This window comes from Rhinolophus ferrumequinum, chromosome 26, assembly GCF_004115265.2.
Source record: "Rhinolophus ferrumequinum isolate MPI-CBG mRhiFer1 chromosome 26, mRhiFer1_v1.p, whole genome shotgun sequence".
Classification (NCBI taxonomy): domain Eukaryota; kingdom Metazoa; phylum Chordata; class Mammalia; order Chiroptera; family Rhinolophidae; genus Rhinolophus; species Rhinolophus ferrumequinum.
Genome location: NC_046309.1, coordinates 10295989 through 10322284, shown reverse-complemented (window position 1 = coordinate 10322284; position 26296 = coordinate 10295989). Strand labels below are relative to the sequence as shown.

General features: G+C 44.0%; 1 protein-coding gene across 1 annotated transcript in view; it reads right to left on the bottom strand.

Moving 5' to 3' along the window:
* The window catches only part of KIAA1549 (KIAA1549 ortholog), a 104120-nt gene that overhangs the window by 14980 nt on the left and 62844 nt on the right, over nt 1–26296 (bottom strand). The window contains exons 11-17 of the mRNA XM_033098810.1: nt 22443–22639; nt 20620–20708; nt 15900–16105; nt 13045–13268; nt 11852–12005; nt 6754–7074; nt 2153–2199 (exon numbers count right to left, since the gene is read on the bottom strand). Coding sequence (XP_032954701.1) covers nt 2153–2199; nt 6754–7074; nt 11852–12005; nt 13045–13268; nt 15900–16105; nt 20620–20708; nt 22443–22639 — 1238 coding nt within the window. The remainder of the gene's footprint in view (nt 1–2152; nt 2200–6753; nt 7075–11851; nt 12006–13044; nt 13269–15899; nt 16106–20619; nt 20709–22442; nt 22640–26296) is intronic.

The following is a 26296-nucleotide window of genomic DNA, read 5'->3' as shown; positions in this document are numbered from 1 at the left end:
GCTAATATTTACTTTCACATTTTTTTGCATCTATGTTTATGAGTGAAACTGAACCGTAATGTTTCCTTTCTTGAAACGTCCTGTTCTTCTTGCCTTGTCCTTGGTATTAAGGTTACTCTGGTTTCATAAAATGAGTTGGGAGTGTTCTCTCTTTTTCTATTCTTTAGAAGAGTTCATATTACATAGGCAGCTTTTCTTCCTTGAGTATTTGGTAGCACTCACTGTTGAAGCCACTTGGGCTTCGAGTTTTCTTTGTGGGAAGAATTTTAATTATGATTTCAATTTCTTTAATAGTTATAGGATTATTCAGGTTTTCTCTTTCTAGGAATTTTTCCATTTCAAATTCATTAACATAAATGTTTTCATAAAATCTTGTTAATGTCTGAAAATCTTTTTTAAATCTGTCTTTTAAAATCTTTTTAACTTCTGTAAGATCTAGATTAATATGTCCTCATATTGATAATGTTACAGATTATTTGATCAAGCGCTCCAAGTCTCCAGGGGTTTATCAATTTTATTAGCTTTTTCAAAGAACTTTGAGCTTCGTTGATCCTCTCTATTATGGTATTGATTTTATATTTCATTAATTTCTATTCTTATTTTTATTATTTTCTTCCTTCGTTCCATTGCCTTTAGGATTAATTAGATCTTTTTTTAACATCTTGAGATGGATACTTAGATCATTAATTTTCAGCCATTATTCTTTCCAAATACATGATTAATATGCAAACATATATGGCTTGTCTAGTTGTTGATTTCTAATGTAATTTTACTATAATTGGCAAATATACTCTAAGCGATTTCAATTCTTTGAAATTTGTTAAATTTCTTATGGCCCAGCATATAGTAACATTTTTTAAAATCTTGTATTTTAAAAGTATGTGTATTTTGTGGTAATCAAGTCCAGTGTTCTATATATGTAAAGTAGGTCAAGTTGATTAATCATATTGTTCAAATTTGCTATATCCTTCTGTATCTAAATATTTTTTTATCTCTTGTAAGTCAAATGTAGTTTTTGAAATCCCATTTGACAACCCTTTGGTCTTTTAATTGGAATGTTTAGCCATTTACATTTAATGTAATTATTCATATATATGAATTTAGATATCTACCATCTTATATTTGCTTTCTATATGTCCTGCCAATTGCTATGTTCCTTTTCTCCCATATTTCTTACCTTCTTTTGGATTGTTTTTAAATTATTTTATTTCTCCCCACTATCTTGATATTATTTTTTACCATTCTTTAGGACCTTATCCTAAAAATGACACCAGACTCTTTGATTTATTACACTCTAACATAAATTAGTAGTTTTACATCTTCCCGTACAATGGATCTTAACTCCACATTAAGCACAATTATTTTAAAATCTCTGTTCAATAACTCTTAATACCGGGATCTCTTCTAATTCCATTTCTATAGTCTGTTTTTATTTTTTTAAGTCATATTTTCTTTTCTTTTCCTATGTCTGGTAGTGTGTGTCTGTTTCTGTGTGTCTGTTTCTGTGTTTGATATGTACAAAAACCATAATGATACTGGGAGGCCTAGTGTAACATTATCTTCCTCTAAAGGAGAATTATATTTGTTTCCGCCAGGCAGCTGGAGAGACTAACAATGCCTGATCACTCAATCCAATCAGGAATTGAGATAATTCAAAGTTGAGTTTTAGTTCCTGTAGGGACCCACTTACTTATTCACCCTTACTTCTAGGATATAACTTAAAAATCTGAACCCAAAACCTTTGGGTGTATAAAAGGGCCTGTCATCCTTGTTCTCTAGCCCCATAAGTCTGTCAAAAGTTTTGCTCAGTTTTTCAACTATCTCCTCTGAAATCATCGAGTGGCCCAAAGGCGGGGCTCACCTCTCCAGATTTCCTAGATCTTGGCCCCATACTGCTTCATTTTTATTTTAAAACCTTGTCTAACTTTTCCAGTTGGCCTCAGCAAATTATCTAGTCTGTCATTACTGAAAGCAGAACTCAAATTTCAACTTTTTTTTCCTGCTTTTCTGGTTAGATCAAGTGAACACACAACTCAGAGTTTTGCATCTGCTCATACCAGCTAAAGAAATAAGTGTACAAAATTCAAAAACAAAACAAAACAAAACAGCCTACGTGAGGAAGTTCTAATACATTTTCTCCTGAAAACTTTACCTTGGCAATGGGCCTGATGGGGGAGTCATTCCATAGTCTTCGTATCTCTGGAAGAAATTCAAAAGAAGATAAAGATTAATATTCAATACTTATTAGAAAGTGACAACAGCAAACTTGTAAATTTAGGTTTATGGGATCAACTTTCAAGAGAATTATTTTCTCATAAAATGTTAGCATGCTATTGGGGCATTCTGCCATTAAGTAATGCCAGAAGTTTCAGTTTGGGGAACTGGGCTACCAAACTTTAAAAAACAACTAATTTCTAGACCTCTCTTCCTTTTGTAAAAATATGAATAATCAGATTTCCGTGCCTGCTCTTCCCTACCGGCTTATTTGCTATAAACCTGTATCTTTTCCTAAAAAGACAGGCCAAAGTGGCCACGTTAATTACAAGCGATTCTTTCGATACTGCCCAGTAGCTATTCAAATGGGTGCCTAGTAGCTATTCAAATACACTCAAGAAACTAAACAACACAAGTGCAGTACCATGTTGTAAAAAGAAAAAGATATAAAGAACCAGAAATTAGAACGACTCTTGAAGATGAAGCAGGAACCTTCAGTTTCTGACAGTTGTCTGGCTCCCAGGAAGCCCGGCCATAGTCCCTGTCCTTAAGTTCCATAGGTGTCCCCATATCCTTCAATCACCTCTTTTTTTAATTGAATTTTTTTATATTGAATTTACTAGGGTGACGATGGTTAGTAAAATTACATATGTTTCAAGTGTACAATTCTATAATATGCGTACATCATCTGCATATCACACTGTGTACTCACCACCCAGTTCAATCAACTCTTTACTTGAGCTAATCTGAGCTAACCAAGTGCTCTTTGATTAAAACAATATGGCATCAGATTTAAAGAAACAGACCTATGCTGCATTCCTCACGAAATCCACGTATCTTAACCCTAACGTACGTGGGACTCCTATTTCAACATTTCAACAACTGTGAATCATTATTTTGGAATCAGCTATTTTAGCAGAACAGTAACTCTGGATAGAGTCCATCCAACTCCAGTTTGAACCAACTGGCTGTTCACAGGCAGAAGAAAAAACAACAACTCCAGGCTACTAAGTCAGCCTGGCTTCTGGATCTGCTCTAATATTAGATCTTTATTTTTCTTTAACCTGCCATTTACTGAGTTAGTATTTTTGGTAAGCACTGACTGTATACGCACTAACTCAGGCCCAAAGTAACACTAAAAAAAGTGCTCACCACCTGTTTTGATTACTTAACTCGTAAAGTTAAGTAATTGCCTCCTGATTTGCCCTTCTGACTCCAAAGACGATGCTTTTAACCACTGTACTACATTGCCCATGGTTCCCCAAAACAGACGATTCCACCCCCCACCCCCCCATAATTTCATTTCTATTGTGTTGAAAACGTAGATGCTCTGGAGTCAGACGGACTGGCCAAGCCACTCAACTTCCCAGGGCCTATTTCCTTAAACCACAAAGGACAGAATGATCTCTACACCTCGTAGAGTTCTGAAGGGGTTATTAAATACGAAACTGCTCAAATTACTCCACCTTCTGACCCTCTCTGTTTCCATCCCCTTGGCAGAGTGAGAGAGTTCCTTGACGTTGTTGAGTTCCACAACTGAGGTACAATAGGCCAGAGGGGAGTATGGAAGAAGGGAGGAATACAAGGGAAAAAAGCTTCGATTCTTTCTCCAAAGAATTAAAGGGAAATTGAGACTTGGAAATTATTCACAGTGGCCGTTGTGCTCTCAGGACAGTTTGGATTTTTAAAACATATTCACACGCAAGATAAAACAGAAGAGATCAAGGCTTAGCAGTTTACCTATCAGGATTTCAGACCTAATAAGAGGTAAACTTAAAAAAGAAATGTTGCAAACAGCTGTCCACTCTACCTGTTTTATTATTGCGCCAGGCATTTCAACTCAACTCTAATGTAGTCAGAAAAGGGATATTATTTTTCTAGAGACTGCATGCCCCAATGAAACTTTTTTTTTTTTTTTAAATTCACAGACGGGCGGCCAGTTAGCTCAGTTGGTTAGAACACGGTGCTCTTAACAACAAGGTTACCAGTTCGATCCCCACACGGGCCACTGTGAGCTATGCCCTCCACAACTAGATTGAAACAACTATTTTACTTGGAGCTGATGGGTCCTGGAAAAATACACTTAAATAAGTAAAAAATTTTTTTAAAAAGTCACAGACAGAATGGCCGGCTTTTACTCTAAATGGGTCATATCTGCATAAAAGTTTTGGAGACAAAATAGAATTTTACGGTTTCGATCAACTATGTCAATAAAAATCCCATTTTAATGCATCCCTTCATTCTATTCAGTATAACACAGGGGACCAGCACAAGAAAGGTAGTCAGTGGGTGGAGTCTGCGATGGGCCTGCTTGTAAATGTCTTACTCAGCTCAGGTATCCATACCTGCTACTGGGAGGGCTAGTCCAGAGTGGTTAACTTAGCTCAGGAAAGAAAATGCGACCTATCAAGTGGTCTGACTCATCAATGCATAACTAACATCCTTATGCTGGCAGAAAGGAGAAATGTCATCAGATGGTAAATAAAGGTTTATGGGGTAACTGAAGAAACCTTGAAACCCACATTCCTGTGGTTTTCAGTGTAGTCAGAAGAAGCAAATAAAGAGTGATCAGGTTCCTCCCGGCAGCAAACAGAATCTTTATGACCAGTTTATAAACACGTTGAAAGTGTACTAGGTATTCACAGATACAACCCATGAGTCTCATTTTCCACCAGATTAAGTGGTTGTCATTCTCACCAAAATACATAAGGGTGACGTCAAAAGTCCACAATGAGAAATCCGCTCAATAACAGCATTCGTAAAAATCTTACTGTGTGTTTGAATTCTTAGTTGAGATGGTAGAGTAAGGCATGATCGCAGAATCATTCCTCTCCAACACCTTTGAACAATGAGCAAATAACACAGATCTGTCAAAAATTCCTGCTAAAATTCATCAGCAAAAACCAAACCAGTCAAGAAAGGAGCAGAATCATGCTATAAACTGAGAAAAGTGGTCACCAAGGGAAAAACCAAACGATTCTGGCAACACGATGTGGCTCCAAACCCCATATCCAGAATATGCAGAATTAGCTTCCTATTGAGAGAGAAGTTGACTAAGGAGGCAGTACTGGAAAGGGAAGGAGGGGAGGAAGTAAGGAAAAACAAGGATAGTAGGAGCCCCTAAATAGTACAATAGGATATAAGGAAAAGCAGGAAGGACCACCCACTCTTGCCCCACCCAAGTCTGGGTGTGAAGGAACACAAGCTCGCAGGAATGCGGTTACTCCAGCCAGGTGGGTGGGTGGGTGCTGGGTACCGGCACGGAAGACGCAACAAGGCCACTAAAGAGACAGCAGAGTGGAAGTTCCAAGGAGGACTGGACCTGCCCCACTGGGCCCTGCCCTTCCCCTTCTGCCATGATGTCGGGCTACAGAAACATGGACTGAAAGCCATCCTCAAGAGTGAAACAGGTCCCAAATAAGGTAAAAAGAATACTAAGGTGATTTACCCCTATTCTAGCAAACCAAAGTGAAGGTAGGAGAGACCTGGAACGAGACAAAAAGAATCAGCATGGCAACTCGGCAAACATACTACAGCAATAAACAAGCAAACAAACAAATACGCGTTTCAAAAAAAGGAACATATGTAAAAGACAAAGAACCCCGTCTGGAAGAAAATAAAAGTACCGATCAGATTCTCGACAAGTGTTTTGAACTATAAAAGAACTTACAAATGGCAATTCTTTGTTTTTGTTTGTTTTTAAGTCAACGATGAGAGGATGAGACAGCAGAATGAACTGAAATGGGAGACCGCAGACTGTGGAAATAATTTGAGGACCAAAACAGTGCCATTATGGCTCTAAGAAATCAACTAGCAAGAAAAAAAGAAAAGATATTGCTTAATGTCAAATTAATGTCACAGAGAAAAGGCCCGTGATAATCATAATGAAGGCAGAGAAAAAGGACAAAGAATCTAAAGTAATTAGAGATAAAGTGGTAGATACAGAAAACAAAGATGAGCCAATATAAAGATAATTGCTACCTCTTCCTCCAATAAATTGACGAGAGTAAGAAAATTATTTCAGAAATAAAGTTTCCCTGAAGTAAAGGGAAGAACTGAATCTGAAGATAAAGGGAAACTTATTTTTCCAAGTGCCAAGAACTATTTAGGCTTCCTAGCAGATCAGGCTCGTCCATCCCCTATAAAGAACAATTCAAGGAGCGCTGAAAGCAGGAGAGGTAAGTAACATGTACAGGCCAGCAGGAAACAAGCTCAGGTCGGAAAGTGAGAACTCAAGGTTGAGTGAAGAAGCTCCTGGTATGTCCTCTTCATTCCAAGCCCTCCTGTCACCCATACGAATCATCCTGGGTAGGTCTCTCAGCTCCTTAGCCTGATCAACGCCAATAAACGGCATTTACCTGTCGGCCACAACCCTGACCTCCTACCCCCGAGACCACAGGCAGGGGACAACGAGGAAGTCCCTGCAGGCATCTTGGTGAGAGATGATGGCGGCTGCAGCTCGTATAATGCGGTGGAAGGATTCGTGGGGAACAACCGACCAGGCTCCAGACTAGAGAATGCCAGAAGGCCTGTACTTACGCTACATGGGTTGTTCGCTGCCGTCTGAGCTGGGCTGTAGAAGGACCCCCACTGGGTGGCTCGTCTCTCTTCTCGGGAAGGGGTGCTGTTCACAGGCAGGCCGGCTGGGACTCCGGGGGCTGCAGCCGCAGCATTGCCGGGCTGGCTGCTGGGAGCCACGAGGGCGAAAGCGTCGTCCAGCAGGGAGTGCATGGTCTGGCGTGCCTCCTCAATGGACGGCTGGGGCGGGACGTACTGCGGGGTGGGGAAGGGCAGGCCTGGGTACCTCCCCAGCTCCACAGAGGACGGCGTCTGCACATCTGCCGGGAGGTCGGGGTCAGACTACAGTGGGGAAAACGGCCAAGCAGACAGCAATCAGACACCAGCATTGAAAGCGACCCTGAAAACAAAACTCGATCTAGGACCAAAATGGGATTTAACAATTTTCACTGACATTGAGGAAAAGGTTTCCCGTAAGAATTTTTTTTAAATGACAGCTGAAAAATGTGCGTTACATCCCATGGAGGCAAAAAGTTTGAATCAGAAAAAAGTGAAAACATTCAACAATCCTTTGTCTGGCAAAACTCTATCAACTATCTGAAATGCATTGCAGTACCCGGAAGTATACTTTTTTTTCAAATTGAAAGCCCTAAGCAACCAAAAATGATATCTGAGTCTATATACTAAAAAGGCTAGTCAACTTTCCATAGATATAGAAAACAAAAACTGAAGCAGTCTACCAACTATTAAGAAAGACTAGCCCTAGACAAACCCCAAAAGAGTTCAAAGTCACCACCATATTACAACTGTTATGTGTATAAAGTTTAACATTTGTTATGACAACTGTTTACAGCAGTAAATATAATACTAACAATTACTTATTCAGAAACTATCAAATGGCAGTATCTCTAGGTAACATGAGTCATCAAGAAAGGTTTAAATTATATTCTATACCCAATGTCAAAGAGGCAGGGGTATAAGTAACAACTAAGATTTTTTTTTTTAAATCTTATTTCCTGATACTGCCTCATGAGCAAACATTGCCATCATATACACTAGGTAAGCTGTAAAGGACAAAGCAGGGAACCAATGGAAGAGGGCTTTCAAGTTTCATGGCTCCAGAAGCCCAAACATCACAGTTATGGCAGCTGACCCACGGAAGAGGTTCTGCCCAGGGGACCAGTGATCCCATGCCCTCCATGAAGAAGGGTGGACGCCTTTTATCTAGACTGCTTTGCTGGCTCTGCTGCTTGGATCACCCTACTGAAGGGTGTAAGGAAGACATTCCCGTATCTGTCTGGATCAGTGAGTCCCTCACAAAGAAACAGTGTTCAGTAGACACATCCTTACCCTTAGCCAACTGTCTGGAAAATGCTTCCTAATGACTATGGTCTGTCCGACAGATGATCAGGTGTTATTCACACCAGCACCAAACACTGCAGGGTAGCAGCTGCTTAACACCCAACAGAGAGAAAACCATTCTACAAGCTGGCAAACCCACAAACAGCGCACAGACCCTGTTTTGCTTGGCCCGCACAGTCTTCAAAAAAAAAAAAATACTTAGCCACTATTTTAAAAATCTGAAAATTTCGTATTAAAACTCAGATTTTTGGATTCTCTTGGCAGATTCTGAGGCTCAGGCATTCCCGGGTCCTCACTGCCCCACAGAAAAACGGCTATTGAGCAGCGGCCGCTCTCCTAAGATAGGGCAGGTGCTCCCCCCTTCCCCACAGTGAGTGGGTGGTCTCACTCCCATGTACATTACACCCTGGTCCTATAAATCTGTTTCTCCAGGACCGCAATATGCCAGTAAAGGTTCCAGGAAGTGACATCTGTCTTCCAGGAATTCTAAGTAAGGCTTCTGGGCCCCAAAGGGGGTCTCTGGTTTATGACGTAGCATTGGAAAGACTCTGCATCCCTATATTCCTTATGGGGTAGATAAAAGGTCCACACGCAGGTCCTTCCCCCATTCTTGGTTTTCTTGAGGAGCAGACAGGGAAGCCTGCATGGACAGTAGTGTGTCACCAACCTAAGAGCTCATGGTGGAGAAACGGAAAAGCATGTCTGGAAACACATCCTACTGGTCAGATGTTCCTGGCGTGGCTCCAGGAGTGGACCAGGTTATCTGTAGCACAACGACGCAAGTGGTGTGGCCACATGTGAAGCCATAGCCCAAATGGAGATTCCACTGGGGGTGACATCTTAGATATACACTTAAGGAGGGTCCAGAGCGATAGTCACTGCCAATCTCACTCTTCGTGGTCATAAGTTGGGAGAAGCTTTAACTTTTACAGCAAGAGAGAGATGTTCTGAAGGTGGAAAGGAAGGTTCCCTTGGAATCCACTGGCCCCCTAAGTCCTGCCAAGAAGGCTAAGGCTACAGAGCCCTGACGTTAGAGCCTCTTGCTCTTTCTTGTTGCCTTATTTCAAGGCAGGCAGAACTCGCAGGCCAAGAAGAGGTCTTTATTTTTCTGTATCCCAACATCTAGCACAGTGTTTCACATACAGACGGTACTTAATAAAAAATGAAACGCTGTCATCTATAAAACTGCACATGGACTCAGGGTCCCTGAGTTGGAATTTGAATTCCACTCTCCTGAATCGCAGACTGATAATTCTGTTGATTGAGTTTGTTTCCTTTGCACACCACATGCTCATCTGTCATTCTTCAGAAATACACAGGAACCTTTTCACCTATAGTCATCAGAGGTGGTGTATTCTGGTGCCTACTCTGCAATCCTTTGCAAGTATAAGAGTGTTGTAAGAGCATGATCATACATCCTGGTTGGCCCAGGACAATCTCAGCTTATGGCTCTTGGCTCCAGTATAATAATTAACAGTTTCCTTTCACTCTCACTAGTGTCTGGTTTGGATGACAAATTGATCAGGGGTTGACAAACATTTTCTGTAAAGGGTCAGACAGTAAATATTTTAGGCTTTGTGAGTCATGCAATTCCTGTTGCAACTACTCAACTCTGCCCATTGTAGCAAGAGCAGCCGGAGACAACATGCCAATGAATGGGCATGATTGGGATCCAACCAAACTTTATTTACAAAAACAGGCAGCTGGCTGGATCTGGCTTGAAGGCCATAGTTTGCGTAGGAAATAGTTTGCAAGGAATCCAGGCATATTTTTTTTCCCACTTTAGGAAAAAAAGCGCTCTCAAGGAGACAATATTTTGAGGGGAAAAGTGTAAAAATCAAGATAATTCAAAAACATGTTTGTCTAGTATAATCTTGAAGATGAAATACTACCCAAGAAAAGGTGAGTTCCAAGAAAGGCATGATCTTTGAAAGTTACGTGTTTCAGAATCTTTAGGGAAAGCAAGAAGTAAGTCTGTCTGAGGAAAAGTTTCATTTTAGGGACTCAGAAAAACAGAGCGATCGGAGGCGAAGCAGCTGACTGAGGTGGTGTGCTGCGGGGAAGGGTTTCTTTCCATCAGCTGAAGAGGAACCTCCGGGCTTTCTGCTAAGGGGGGAAAATAAAATAAATAAAATAAATAAAAAAAGCAAGGAGCAAAAGGATGGTCCGGACCACCAAGAGAGGACTGATTTAAGGTCATGAAGGCAAGATGGAGAGAGTCAAGACAGAATACAGGTTATTCCCTACAGAAAACTCAATGGCAATTGGATGATGGAACTCATCCATCATCCAACGAAAAAGAAGGGACAAGGACTGAAAAGCCTCCCCCTGCAGATTCCTTTGAGAGAATGAGCCCGGCTGGTTAAGAAAGTGGAGTCTAAGTATTTGTTAGTGTCACACGACAAGGTCTGGAAGTCCCTGTGTGACTCTGCTGAGAAGCCAAGGGGACCGCCCTCCCCAAGGACAAACCAAACACCACAGAGGCCCGACAACCAACCGCCTGTCCAAAAACACAGCAGCCCAAGAGCACCATCTGCTGTAAGAACAGCCAGCGATGCTTCCCCTACCTTAGGGATACCTTCACTGCCTTCAGAAATGACTGGATTCAACCTGTCGAGGAGCAAAGCAATCTAATTTGTCGACCTGCCAACTCCCTGGAAACTCTCCAGTCCTCACGAGCAGGTATGAGGGGCACGAAAGACAGTCAATTCCCAAGGAAAACCCTGGTTCTGTCACATAACCATGATTCAATATTTAGCCCCAATGTCAATATGGTGTTTGGCACATTTGCATAATTATATTTGGCATCTATCGGTGTTAGGAAGGAGTGTAATTTAGGAGACAAAATATAAAACTCAAATAAGAAGTGGCTGGCTCATCAGCTCTCTCTAAAGTGATCACGTACTTCACAAACCCCTTCTCCGAGGATGTGTTTTTTGCTAATTTCTCTCGAAACAAGGATGGCTGTGTACATTTGCCTCTAGGAGGAAGGGAGGGCTGCACCCTGACGCAAGGCTGTGGGCGCCCACGGCGTGTCCTGGGGCTGTGGGAGTTGGTGCAGCTGGCGCTCACTCTGTCTTGAGATGTCTTTGTGTCTGTATTTCTCACTGCCCCTCAAAGATACTGGCCCTTTCTTCCCTACTCAATGATGTGTGTGTGTGTGTGTGTGTGTGTGTGTGTGTGTGTCTTAATGCTATCGATGTCTGCCTTTTACACTTCAAACATCTCTGTCTGTTCCCTTTCTGGTGAAAGAATTGTTTCATTCCATAATTCTTAACTTCCAGTAAGTGCGTTCTCCCGTTACAATAAAATGTATACATATTAGTAGCAAATAGAGCAAATACAATACCTTTTAGTACTCCAAGAACCGAAGGGAGAGACAAAAGCCTCAATATCCCTCTCACCACCAAGAAACCCAAACAACTCTCTGACGGGGGGGAAGAAAAACCTTCTGGATGTTTCTGTGTTGCAATTAACCTTACAAAGTGTTCTTTCAAGCCTGAGAGAAGAGGGCTTGCATACGGAAAGGGAAAACATGCTTCCAGAGGGCTCACCCAGCAGCCTCCTGGTTTACTTGACTTACATCTCCCCTCAAAGGCGTGGTCCATCCCCTCCTCAACCACACACCTCACAAGCCAACTGGCCTTGGAGCCCCAGCCACTGGCTTCACCCACGGCAGCAGCCACCACTGCTTATTCTCCTCTCCCCAAAAGCCACCTCAACACTGAGTCCAGAAGGAAGGGTCAGCATTACGCACTGGGCATCCAATGTAGGCAGAGTTGTGGACGCCGGGGGGCCTTTTGTAAGTGCCGTCACTGTCTGTGGTGATGAGCCTGTCCTTCTCAGCATCTCCGGGGCAGCCATTGACCTGGTGTTTCCGGCGTGGCTTAGGAGAACGTTTTATCCGGGAGCTACGAGGGAAAAAGAGGTTATCTTCATAGGAAACAAGCCGTCCTACCACTGCAGTATCAGCTAAACACTAAGTATTTCCTGAGCACCTATGACATGCAGGCCACTGTAGGAAATACCCCACAGAATAAAAACAATGTGCCAGACACAGTCTCTGCTCCAAGAAGCTCACTGTCTACCTGGGCAGACTACAGTAACACACAAGGAACCACAGAGAACAATACAAGGCAATATATACTCCTGACGTTATTTGGTTATACAGACATTCAGAAAAGGGCGAGATCAGTGTGAACTACGGATTCATCACTGACTACATGGGACCTGAGCTGGGTCTTGAAGAGCAAGTAGCCTCTGCAGACCGGGAGGGATGTGGGAAGACGGTGTGAAGAAGGACGGAAATGGAAATGCAGGTGAAGTTTCGGGGTTAGGGAGGCCACCAGCTAATGGAGTGGCAGGCCTACCTATGCTGCCGTGTGGTGGAGAGCAGCTGGAACCGAGAGGCAGGCCCCACCTGTTACAGGAGCACAGGCCCCACCTGAAACCATTGCAGGCTTTGAGCAGAGAGAGACATAAATGGCCACAGTGTTTAAGAAGATGCTTCTGCATTAGGGGGCAGGGGTCTGGGAGACCCGGAGACCAAGACTGAGTGCGGCTGGGGCACAAGACATGAGCAATCCACCTGGGTGACCGAGCATAGGAAGTGAAGACATTCGGGTGGGGTGGAGCGGACTGCGAAGAGATGGAGGGCCCAGGAAGCTAGGGAGAGGTTGGCCTGGGCAGGAAAGGGTGAGGACCGCTTCAGAATGCTGAGCTGGAAGAAACAGATTAAAATCCAGGGAAATGGTCTGAGGCAACTGGAAGTACAGGCAGAAGGAGAGCAGCCCATCCACACACAGGTGGCTGCCCACGGAGGATTAAAGCCCCCCAGCAGCCTACACAGCCTTTCTGTGCATAAACCTCTTTGACCCGTTTTCATTGGCCAGGCCCTCCTATCCCAGCCCAGACAGCAGAGGCCGCCTGGCTCCGCCCTGGGACCCCCACCTCTTCCTGGGCTCTATGAACACCGAGGGCACGCTAGCCGTGGGGTCCAGGATCTTGTCGATCTGCATCTGCGCCCTGCGGTAGACCCGGTGTCGCTCCCGCGTGTCGCCCGACGACAAGTCGTCCACCACCGGGAACTCGTAGTGGCCGCGGCGCTTGGCCCGGAGCCGGATCTTGTTCCGATGGTGCTCGATCTCTGACTTGTGCCGCAGCGCCGTCTGAATCTGAGGGGCCGAGACGGGAGAAACCAGACATAAGGAAAGTGCTCGAAGGTTTCTGGGACCCAGGCTCATTTTGCGTTTTGCAGAGGCCTTCCTGCCACGTTCCTTGTACTCTAGAAGGCTGTCCTCGGCTCCAAGGAGACCCCAAAGGGTGTGACAAAGGCAGGTACACCCACACGGGGCACAGAGGACCTGCCATCACCCACTGGCTGTAACCCCAAACTCGCCTCTGTGTATGTGTGTGTGTGTGTGTGTGTGTGTGTGTGTCTGTGTCAGGGGGAAGTCCTGGCGTCGGCCCCTAGAGCCCAACAAAGATAACTCAAACCTGGGACAACAATGACAACTTTGAAGATACTGAGGGACACTGACGACTAGACATAATATGACCTGAGAAAAAGAGTAAAATGTTTACTATAAACAATTACTACTTTAGAGACTTTTAAACCCAATAATGACTGCTTTAGAGAATTTTAAATTAAGACAGATTCAAAGATGATATTTGCATTATACAACAGAATAGCCACTCACTGATAATTATCTAGTGTCATCAAGCCAAGGTCCCTGACACAAGACCCTCCCCCTTCCCAAGGAGGGGATCCACATGTACGGACACCTGGCCTCACTGGCTCTGTGGGGCCAGAGCTAGGTCGTGAAGAGGGAGTAAGATCTGAAGGGGGAAGGGTGTGGAAAGAGCGTGTGAGGAGCAGGGCCAGGCAGAGGTGATGGGTGACAGAGGAGGGACAGCTCTGCTGTACTGTGGTGCAATGCAGACTGAGAGGCACTGGCTTTCAGCAGGCGCGTCCCACTGTCCTATAAGCACTTAGCAAGATGGAGACAGAGAGGAAGAAGGGAAACCGAGCTGGGACTCTGATTGGGAGGCAAGAGCAGGACCGCAGGCCAAGGTAAGATAAACATTCCAGGCTCAGCCACAGCGAACCCAAAGCTCTTTAAGACTGTTTGAGAAGCACAGTCACTTGCATGAGGTTCTCAGCAACTGACCAGCAGGAGAATTAAGAAAGCCCCTCTTACTCTATCAGGACCTCATTATTCATTAAAATATGAGGTCCTCCCACGAAGACCAAGATATGCTCGGAAGGTGGACCAGCACCTCCGACTAAGAAAACGTTTCAATTGAGCTGTAGGAAGCATCCACTGATGACACTCTAGTTCTTAAGTTGGATTTTCACTTTACTATTACGCTCTATGATCAATACATATGTTACCTAATCATATGTATGCATCCACTACTGCATTTAAAATAGAAGGAAAAAAACGGAGATGCAGGCTATCAGGTGGTGAGGCTACGAGCGTGGAACGCGCATTCTCCTCTTTCTTTCTCCAGACGGAAAGCCCACTGCAGGGCGTTTACACGTGGCAAGTGCAGAGGCACACAGGACCAGGCTAGGACTGGGCCGTGAAGGGCTCGGGCTCCTGTGTACTGAGAAGAAGGAGCAGCACTCACCCTGAACCCAGGGTACACATTCCCATGGTCACGTGAATGGCAAGGAACCAATGAGGTGTGGACAGGGGAAACTCTTAAGAACTCTTGAGAAGACGTCTATAAGATGGTCCACTTTAAGGATCCCCTTTAAAGCGGGGATGGGGGCTCAAGCCTACCAATAACTTATTACTTCAACCTGGCAGAACTCAAAACAGCAGCAGGTGTTTCCTGGAGGTGGGAAACAGACAGGCACGAAGCTGCCTTATGTGCCGTCCAAAACAGCATTCATTCCACTCATTGCCCACCCAGGTCAAATCTCTCAAGTTCAAGTCAACAGTGACCTGGCTCGTCTTCTGGTTCCCAACACCTCAGGAGGGAAGCAGAGCGAACTCACTCTCTCAGGACTCACTGGAATAGAGTTTTACTGAGAATTGTCTAGATCCTTGGAGCTAGAGCAGATCTTTCAGGGGGTCACAAAGTCTACTACAGACCCAAGACCACCCCAGGTTCAATGATTCACTAGGAGAACTCACAAGAGTCAGCCGTTAGTCCCAGTTATTACTGCAAACGGATACAAAGGAAAATCAGCAAAGGGAAATGAAACATGGGAAGAAGTCTAGAGGAAACCAAGCACAAGCTTTCCAAGTCCTCTCCTAGTGGGGTCACACGCGCTGTGCTTAATTCATCCAGCAATGAGCTGTGACAACACATGTGAAATGCTGTCTACCGGGAAGCTCATCAGAGACTCAACATCCTGGATTTTTACTGGGGGCTGGTTATCCAGGCCTCCTCTACCAGGCATGTGCCAAAATTCCAGACTCCGGGATGGAAAGCAGATATTCAGGATAAATCATATTGTTTGTACAGTTAAGGCACGATGAGCAACTCTGTTATGAAAATGGTGGGAATTTTTCTGAAATTCAACTTCCTAAACACCAGCGACAGGCCAGAACAAGACTTTCTAAGGACAGCAGTCTTAGGTCTCTCTTTACATCTGCCAACACACCTCTGAACAATATCTGATCTAAACATTTAAAAAAAAGAGTATATATTTAAAATGAAAAATACGTGTCAGCAGCTCATACCATTACATGGCAACCTTTTGACACTAATTTTCATTTTTAAGCATTGATCAAATTGGCAGGTAAGGTTTCATTCTTCTTATTAATATACTTTTTAATAAAAACCAGTACCTCTTTGTTAATTTTGTTGGTTTCTGCCACTCGGTCGGCCAGCACGGGGTGGTGAGCTGGAGGTGCTGGGATGGGCTGCATGGCAATCAGCTGGATCTTACTGGGGACCCGCCGACTGACCTCTGAGGAGCGGGACACCCTGTCCACATGCTCAAAGATGGAGGCCGACGAGTGCTGCTCGTTCCCTGAACTGGGTGGTGGGGGCCCTGGGACAGAAGGAAAAGTCAAATGAATAAACAAAGAAATACACATACATACACAGACACACACACACACACACACACACACACACACACACAAAATCCAAATTAAGGATTAATCCTTAAAGAATCCTCAGATGGGCGCCTAAACAAAAACACACATCACCTCTCTGTGGCAGAGGCCTTGAAATGTCACTATTTGAGCTTAAATCGCCTGGGTTCAATATTGCCTCCCTCACCCTTACTCCAGATTACAAATGCTGTTAGACAAGATATGAAAATCATTATGACACTGTGTGCCAAAATTTGCCGTTTTGTCTAAGGGGGTTTCAAAGTCTTTGCTAAGAAAGGGTAAAGGAAAGGAGGAATGTGGAATTGCTTAATCAACAGCAACTGACAGAACTTTTAAGAGAAACGATTATAGCCGCTCTGAACTTCCATTCTCATTTGGAGAGCGAGAAATTCCGTTGCCGGCAGTACAGACATGTGCTGACTAACCATGAGCATGTCTGGCTTTTCAGTTCTGATACAGGAAGAAAATTAAGTTGAAGAGGCCTAAGAAAAAAAGGCTGCTGCCTAGAGGAGATTCATTGCCACTTTAAAAAGAGATGAACAGTACCCTTAAAAAATGGTTAAAAAGGTACATTGATGGCATGCATGTTACCACAGTGAATCTTTTAAAGTAATCAGAACTTCAGGAAAGAAAAAAAAAACTTTTAATGTGTAGGAAAAAAAAGAAGAGAAACTTTAAAATGATAACAGAGACGAAATCTTGGTATAAAGGGTGATTTTCCTCCAATTTCTTCCATTATCTGTAATGAAGATTTTCTCTAACGAGTACTGTTCTTACAGTAGAAATAATCCTAATGCACTTTGATTTTAAAAAGGCAAAAAGCGACGCAGAGCGATGAAAAGGGGCTGAATAGAGCAAACAGCTCTACAGCTCACAGATGTCCCCCTTTCGGATAAGTCGCACTCTGGACGCTGCTTTGAACTAAATACTCAATTGGCCAAGAGAAGGACTGAGCGCCTGCAGAAACTGTTTTCAAACAAAAGCCTGAGGTTTGAAACCTCAATCACAAGTGAAAAATACAGAGGTTTCTCCCGTGTAGAAAACGATAGACTAGCAAAGCGGTGAGAAACAGTCCTGATATTTGATACAAGGAACGCACATGGGTGCCATGTAAGTCTTTGTGTCTCCTCTCCATTTGAATTATAATTGTGTGTGGTCCCCAGTGACTAGAGATGATATACATAACTCTGTGAATGAACATCATCTCTCTTAGCAAGGAGGCACAGTCGTGTGGATTCCGGCTGTCCTCAGGCTTTCTTCCCCTGCCCTGGGTCTGCAGGGAGCCTGACTGTGCGATGCGAGCACAGCCAAGCACCACCGTTCATCCAGTGGCAGCGACTCAAATTGCAGGCTCACGGCCTAAAGGAGATCATTAGCTTCACCAGATAGACTGGCCGATAGGCTGGCCTTGCTAACTCAGACGTACAAAGTGACAGCAAATGTCACAAAGAATAGCACTTAAACTACTGATACCTAAAGGTGAGATCACCTTCCTCCATGATGGTAAAAAGAGCAGAGTGGCAGGGAGCTCCAAGTGGCTGGAATACAAATGGGGCAAAGGAAGAAAGCCCCCCCCTCCCCTACCCCGTGCCGTCTGCCTGCCTGGGTACCATGGAACTACAGGCCCGTGATTGGCTCCTGTCTACGCCCCATCCCACCCCCCAGGTGTGGTCATGGATCCTTGCTCTATAATTCACCAACTGCAACCGGAGAAGGAGAGGATGCACAGAAAACCCTCAAGCTTACACACTGCCCAGAACCCAGCCTTTCTAAAAGAATGAAAACGGGTTATTTGTCATATATCCCGAGCGTGCCAAAAAAATGTATAGAAGTGGACACTTTGGTCAACGCTGCTCAAGCAGTAGTTCGCTGTAATCAGAAGTGTCTGGACGCTGATGGCAACCACTTTGAGCACCTCTTGTACTTGCAGAAGTCAAATGTGACTGGTAGTCATCTTTTGATATCAGTATATATTATTACAATTTTAATACAGTTTCCCTTTCTTAAAATGTGTATACACAAGTTTATATATAATACATATTTATGAACTTTTTGTTTTTGTTTTTAAAAAACTACCTGTATAATAATAGCCAATGGAAAGTACAATGGATACACAGAGATTAATGCCGTGAATCCTGCCTTAAGGCCAGGAGGGACTTTAGATTAAAACACCTTTCTCTACAAATATAATAAAAACAAAAAAATAATGATAGAAATTACATACAGGAGAATGTAACAACAGAGAATGGCAGAGGAAAGGGCAATCTGAATTACTAAAATGCCCAAGCAATAGAACATTTTTAAAGAAATATTATTTCATCATCTCTAGGTAAATAAAGTCAAACCGCCTTATTATTAATGCCTGTGACCCAGGTTAACACCCTGTGAGGCAAGGGTCCCGTGTATTTCTTCTTCATCCTATCCCTACACCTAATCCATCGCAGGCATTTAGTAAACATTTCATGAACCCATGACTGACTAGTCACTTCAACTATGTTTACAAAATTTTACCTCAAACAGGCCGCTGGGAATCTGCCTTAATGAAGAGATAAGATTTATCATTTATGATCTCAGTTATTTTATAAACGGATGCTCTGCAATTACTTGAAACACTGGAATGTTATATGCAGTCAAAATAGCAGGGAGGAAACACTGGTCCCAGGACAACCTGGCAGAGAGGGTCCCAGAATGGTTCTCAAGCAAGCTCCTGCCTCCATTAATTTGTATTTCAGCAAGATTGGCCACAAAAGGAGGATTTTTATGTGAATTACAAAATAATTCAAAAACTATGCTTATGAACTCAGAATCTTTTTTATAGGGTATTTAACTGAGTTCTCTGCAAGCAATAAAATGCCTGTGCGGCAGCATTGCAGCTTTAAAGAAGTAAACAAAGTTTTAACAGTTAATAGATATCTGTAGTGAGACACCCATCATTCTAAAGTATGAAAATAATGTACCGATTCTAGTGTCTCTTCATAACAGCGACATCTTAGCTTCTAAAACTCACAAGAATATCTAGTCCACTGGTCTCTTTCCACCATCACCTCTCAGTCCCAAAACTGACATGCTTACTACTGGGATTCTGAATATATGTTGCGAGTTATACTTGATTTTTGTCAGCCATGTAGAATATACTGGTTATCATTCTTTCAGTAACAAGTTAAATACAGGAACTAAAAGCAAGATTTTCTTAGATAAGTAACAGAAGTCGAGAAACTCCAGAGCTGATTTTTTTTTTCCCTCAAATATTTCTTTCCCAGAATCAAAATTAGATTTCAGTCCTATCTGAAACAGTGTACCTGTTACCATGGTGCTAAGTAATTTGTAAGATTCTGTGAAATTGGATCCGAAGAAAAAAACTCTTCCCTTATTCTAAGGGGGTATTGCTTTAACTTCAAAAATAAAACAACTAGAAGGAGTTGGAAAAAATCTCAGGAACCAGCTAGCTGAGTCCCACAGGAGCCCCAAAAGGGCCAACGGAATTACTTGCAAGGTCACAAGCATGACAGTAATGGAACAGGCCCTCTTGCTTCTGTCCAGAATCTGTTCATTTATAGTACACGGTTCACTCTGTACTGCATTTTCGTACAGAGAAACTTGTGATGAAAAATTTCAGTATAAACATTACTATTAAAAATAATATCCTCAGGCATCCCAATTTTCTTTGCATTACTGAAACACAATCCTGAAATATAAATAAAGCTCCAGCAAATACAACAGCTGCACTAGCACATTTACTCAACAAAAACCAAGCTACCTTGTCATCATGCCAAAAAAAAAAAAAAAAAAAAAAAAGCTGCTAAGTCTAGTAAGACCTGTGGGCCTCGTTTTCTTACAAGGCATGAGTTTTCACGCTCATACTTTATCGAATGGGAGTCAAGTTCATTTTGGACCTGGTCTAAGAACCTAGAGCATCAGACTACAAACACAAATATGCGAAACCATCTGATCACACTGAACTATCTGCTGAAAGAAAGATCTGGGACCAAATAGAATGCCCTTGGATCTCTGATAAATACACAACTTTCTAAAAGTGACAGCTGTGAAATAACTGAATGTTGAGGTCACTGAATCCTGGAGGTAGTTTTAAGACTCAGGTTTTAGTTCGATTCCTCCTCGCTCTTTGGGGAGGAAAACCATTAGGATTCTAAACTAGAAGGGAACGTGGCTATCAACCTCAACACATACCTCCAGGAATCTCTAACCTCGAGCCCGGTCCCCCGCCTCCAGGCAGACACCAGTACAATGTTGGACGGTAGCAGTCAAATCTGAGACACTCAGCATACGAGAGATGAATATTCCACGGCACAGGCTTTTTTTTTTTTTTTTTAAAGTTCAGCATTTGAAGAATGCAAAACCCTAGTCTCCTGGAACCTCATAATTCCTACTTCTAACATGGAGAGCAAGAAGAGTCACAGATCGCTCTGGGCGGCTCTGTGGGACTTGCCGTCATTCACTGCTCCTGGCGTCTTGTCTCCGGCCTCCCTCTCACTGGACTCCTCACTGACTGTCGAGTCAGCATCTGAGGGGGAAACTCTGCAGACACAAAACAAATGTACACGTTAGGAATACGAAAGCAAAGGGGCGGGGGACAAGGTCACATTCATTTGGGAGTGGACGTCAGGCTTCCAGGCAAAACTGGTTGAAATGACCCAGAACGCTCTTTCGTGGCACAATATCAAGGGCCCCAGTGACAGTGTACAGTTATTCCCTGAAGACAGCAAAACACAGCGTGTGAAATGGCTCCGCCATTTCAACAAATGCTAGGAAACTAGGTGCCAGATTGGAGGACAGTCCCTGAGGGCCCGGAACGGACATTCCGAGTCAGGCATGAGTTAGGTCACAGGATTTGGAGTTCAGGCCTGGTTCTGGGTGAACTGGGTCTGCAGGATCCCTAGGAAGCCAGGGGTGTCCTACAGTCACCCCAAAGAACTCCAGGTCTTTGGAATAAGCTTACATTTACAACACAAAGGCAGTAGTCACCACTGAGACTTGATGCTACACATGAAAAGCAAGAGTATCTGGAAGCCAGGTATCACCAGCCTAGTAAAAACCCTTAACCAGTTAGCACCCCTTCTCTTTGCACTCCCTGGCAATGTGGGATGCTAACACATTCTGGTGCCCGTGAGGGATGAGAAAATATTATATTAACCGTGCAGGCTGTTGAGATGTTGTGACTACATGTTTAGGATGAGACTACAAAGGGAGGAAAAAAAGACTGTCCACCATTGTACTGACATGTTAAATAATCTTTAAGGCTTTGGTTTATTCTTAGCCTGCATGATAATTCAATAAATAACACCTCTCTACATAATTCAATTTCTTTTGTAAAGATCCCGATCTAACATCCATTCAATTCTTAAAACTAGGCCAGAATCCCTACAGGGTAGGTTTTTCTGAGAAGTCCGAAATTATAACACCATCTCACACGTTGGTATGTATGATCACACACTTTGTCTCTCTTAGCAGAAAATCAGGATTGGGAGTCTTCAGAGCTCTAAGGCAGGTTGATAATTTAAGGCTTCCATCTCCAAAGCCTGTCTATGCTCTGATCGAAAGTCAACTTAATAAACCTGATTCTGAACTTGTGTCTTCTTTCACAGAGCTGTAGCCCTTCGCCCAGGATCCGAGGGTGACGGGGGACTTTCAGGGAGTATGTGAACAAGCAGATCCCCCCATGCTTCCCTTTAAAAGGAGGGATGGAACTAAAATTGGGACTGGGGAGCTGGGCAGGGAGGAGGCGGTGAAGAGTCCACGCAAACACACTAACCAGGGTGAGAATATAGGCAGCCAGAGAAAAATCAAGCAGAGACAGAAGGACGGGCTGAGGGTCACGTGCAGCGACAGCGATGAAGTCACACTAGCCACTGGCCAGACAAAGCCACTCTTGGTGTGTATCCTGTGCCGTGCACTCTGCAGACATTATTTCTGATAACATCTCCAGAGGGATGAGCACGCTCACCCCAGAATATATACACTCGAGCTGGTCAATCCCTGATCGGGTCCCAGGGGTCCACCAAACCAGGGCCGACAGTGATTCATAATCTTAAACGCTTCTGGGAAAGAAAGCAGACAGCCTCCTCTGGGAGTCCATTAGACTGGATCAAGAGCCCTCAGGTTCGCTGACGTGGAGCGAGCTGTGGTCATCGTCTAGGCTGCAGACTCAGGCGGTACTCACCATCAGTGAGCCCCCCTGATACAGGAAACTGACAAACGGAAACCGGAAACATGCTCTGGGATACAGTGCAACCCAGAAAGCCCAACACGAACCTTCCTCGGTGGCGGATGCTCTTGGCGGGGACCTTGGCCTTGGGGCTGGGCACATCTCCATTCTCAGAGGGCGTGGTGTGGTCCTTCACAGGTCCGGGCAGCGGTGCTGGCTCGTGAATAATCAGTATGTCGTCTTTATTGTGCTGACCCAGATGCTGCTTGGCAAAATCGAAGCCCTTCACACTGGGGATCTGCAACTGTAACACACACGCGCGCGCACACACACGTGAGACAATCTGAAATCTGAGGACAGTCAGAGAGATTGTGAGGGCTGGCAAGATTGTGAATGCCAACGTCTGACTTCAAGACTGTGCCCCCAATTCCTCCCATCTAATTCAACAAGCATCTCTCAAAGGTCAACGGTGTGCAAGGCGCCATTTCTACCTCGAGTTTGCAGAAAAGACAGACGCTTGGGAAAGATTCAAGAGGAGTGCAAGGATGACACAGCTAGACCGTAACACGAAAGACATCACAAGACAATACCTGACCCACTGTCATAGTAGCATAACCACGTGTGTGCTGTGCAATTCTGGAGAGAGTGGCCCAGAATATTCGGGCGCAATATTCTTTATAGAGACATGGGGACTTGTGCCAGGACTCGCAGGACAGGCAGAACTTGGAGATAAAAAGAGGCAGCTACACCGAGTGTGTTCTAGCTCATGCCAGGGACAGAGAACAAGTGAGGTCTGGGAAGAGATCCCATTAGCTGCACTAGCAGGGTCAGAATGTAGGGGAGTGAGACAAAGCCGGCCTGTATGTCCACAACTCCAAATGCCAGCTTCTAGAGCAGGAAACCACTAAATTATTTCCAAAGAGGCAGATTTCTAAAATCCAAGCAGACAGGTCACAAAGGGACCAGTAAGACGGCCTAATACTACCACATACATGAAATGACAAAGGCCTGAGCCCCAAATCTTAGCGATGGAAATGGGAAAGAACAAACAGCTCTCCAGAAACTAGGCAGGAGGACCTGGAAGCCAAATAGACGAGACAGGCAAAGGAGAGAAAGAAGCCAGCAATGGGTGGCAGTCGCACTGGAAGTCACATTAAGAGGTGAGTCCTTGAGGAGATAAAAGGACAGCTTTCGCTTTAAACATGCTTAGTTTGAGGTGACAAAAAAAGCTCCAAAGGAAAGCATCTCCACGTAGCTCGAGTCGAGGACAAGAGCTTGGGGGAACTTTCAGGCTGGAGATGTGACTTTGAGAGCATCTGTACAGAAGGTGACACGGTGGGGGGCCGAGACTTTTAAAGATGAAAACAGCCTGCAAATAAAACGTTGGAGAACATCGAATCGTTCAGGGCTCAGAGGACAAAAAAGAAGCCAGGGAAAAATAGAAGGTGACTTCAAAAAAGAGTGGGGAATCTTCAGTGTAACAGAAACCAAGAGAATAAAGATTTCTAGAAAGGAGTGGCCAACAGAAGTAACGGGGGCACAAAGATGAAGGAGAGAGGGGTCTTCGAAAAAGTCCACCTCTCACACTGGCAGATGCAGGAGCCCTCTGTGGGGGTACAGGGTGCCAACACCACATCCTGCAACCACCGAGTCCAGGTCTCAGCGGCTGGGTCTGTGCGAAGCCAGGAAAGGTGCTCGAAGCATATGGACATGTGGACAGTAAAGGTGGGACACCACTTTTGATGACACTAAAAGTGCCTGGGGTGAGTATTAACAGTTTCCTTAATTCGAGCGTACAGAGTATAGGAAAATAAACTGCATGTACATAGTTGTTTCCAGGGTCTCCCCAGCAGGGGGGTCACATGCAAACCCAAGCCCTGCTCGTCAAGCTGTGCTCAAAAGACACAAGGTAAACCCATCTAAGGAGTTATTTTAACAAGAAACTGTGGAGAAGCAAAAGGTTTTGGCGTATTTGTGCTAACTTTATACATAGATGAGTTAAAATATCAATGGCTTACTTTGTGATCTCTCACGTCTTTCTAGCATTAAAAATCTAGCATCAATGGGCAGGAAAGTAGTCTGCAATAATGACTTATGCCAGCAGAGGGAGACAAAACTTACAGTAAATATAGTTTACAAAGCTGTTGCTTGGAAACAAAAGGCAAAGAGTGGAGAGCCTGTAGTTTCTAAACTGACGATGTCTTGTTACAAGAGCCAGCTACTCCACCAACCAGGCAGTTTGAGACTGGCACACACCCTCGGCTCAGGAATGTGGTTTCGAAAAACCTGCCACTCCATGGCTCCTTCCATCTCCCACAGCCACCCAGGATATTTCTTCATCCATGAGACTGGATTAGCACAGTGACCTTCAACTGGGTTCCCCAAATCCCTGGGGATACACACTTTCCTAGGGGCACGCAGTCCTTTCAAGGGAATCCAATTCCAGATAGAGAACCTCTGCATGCGCTCTCTCCTCATACAGGATTTTCCTGAGACTGTACCTGTGATGCAGGCATCATGCTGGTCCCCCTGCACCTCTCCTTTCATAAGGGTCCTTCTCCTACTTTATAGAAGAGAGGCTGTACCTCTCACCCATGTGGCTGCACCTCATTTTAGCTCCATAAACAAGGTGCCTCTAAATGAAAGAGTCACAGATGTCACGTTATTTAATCAGCACCATCAGCGTCATCTTACCAATCCTGGTACAATCCTTTTTGGTATTATCTCCCAGTAAGACAGTAAAATGCTACTAGCGATGAGGAAACAATCTCTTCTGCAAGGTATATGGTTTGCTCTATCAAAATTGGAGGAGCCACAGATGGGAGACCTCTATGCAGAGTTCTCCCAAGGAAATAAGGAAAAGTATATACCGCACTGCCTCCGTGGTACAGTCTGTGTACCCCAAGTCTAGGAAGTAAATGCCTTCCCTGACACACTCAGCATTCACGTAAGAAACAAGCATATGTGTATGTCGCAAAGTTTCACAAATGCCAAGGTACCATACAACTGAGACCGACAGTGTTATTGTTGCTTGTGGTTGATAAACATCAAGCAGGTAACAGAAAGAGTCAGCTAAGAGTCCTCAGGCATCAGGTAAAGCTATAGACATAAATTCAGATACAAAACTTTGTAATTCCGCAACCGGATGTTGCAGACACATGGCAGACCCTCAAAAATCGTTTGATGATGGAATGAATTTCAAAAAGGTCACCTGAAGTGCCAAAGGTACTAGATTTGGAGCGGGGAGGGAACCAAGAAAGGATATATGTCATAAATGAAATGGATATCCATCATAGCCTTGAAGTTCAATATTGGCTTGTTGCTGATTCTGACTAACGTCTTTGAATACACCCATTAGATCCATTAGATCGTTGTGCTTCTCACAGGCTGGGTGAGTCACTGTCTTCTACAACAATAGAAATTTGGCAACTCGTCTGTGCTTACACACAAAACAGAAGCCATCTACACAAAGAAGGAAAAACCCAGAGGGAACACTGCCCCCCCTCCCTTACAGAATTAGCTCCTTTTGTTTCATCCCTACTTTCTGGTACACTTTCTCTACTTTTTCCATTTCTTAAAAAAAATAAAAAATAAAAAATCTAGGGTTACGTATGGCTGCATTGTCTCATGCTTCCGCATGCAAATACTCAATATTTTTTAAAAGAAGAGGAGCGATTAATTAGTGCCTTCAGTATTCCCATTAGGACCCAGTTATTGCTGAGGACAGACAGCCCTGTTGTTCCTTCTTTCTTTACTATATCACAAAGGGCACAGGCTCCAGCATCTGTGCTCTACCAGAATATGTCACGGACAAGTCAGGGAGGCTCAGGGAACAGGTCAGCCAAGGAACGGAAGAGACGCCTGATGAATTGTAAAACACACGAGCTGTAAATATAACACAACCCAGATGGAACAAGACAGAATGAAGTCCCCATGACTCAGTTAGCCTGAACCCCTGGGA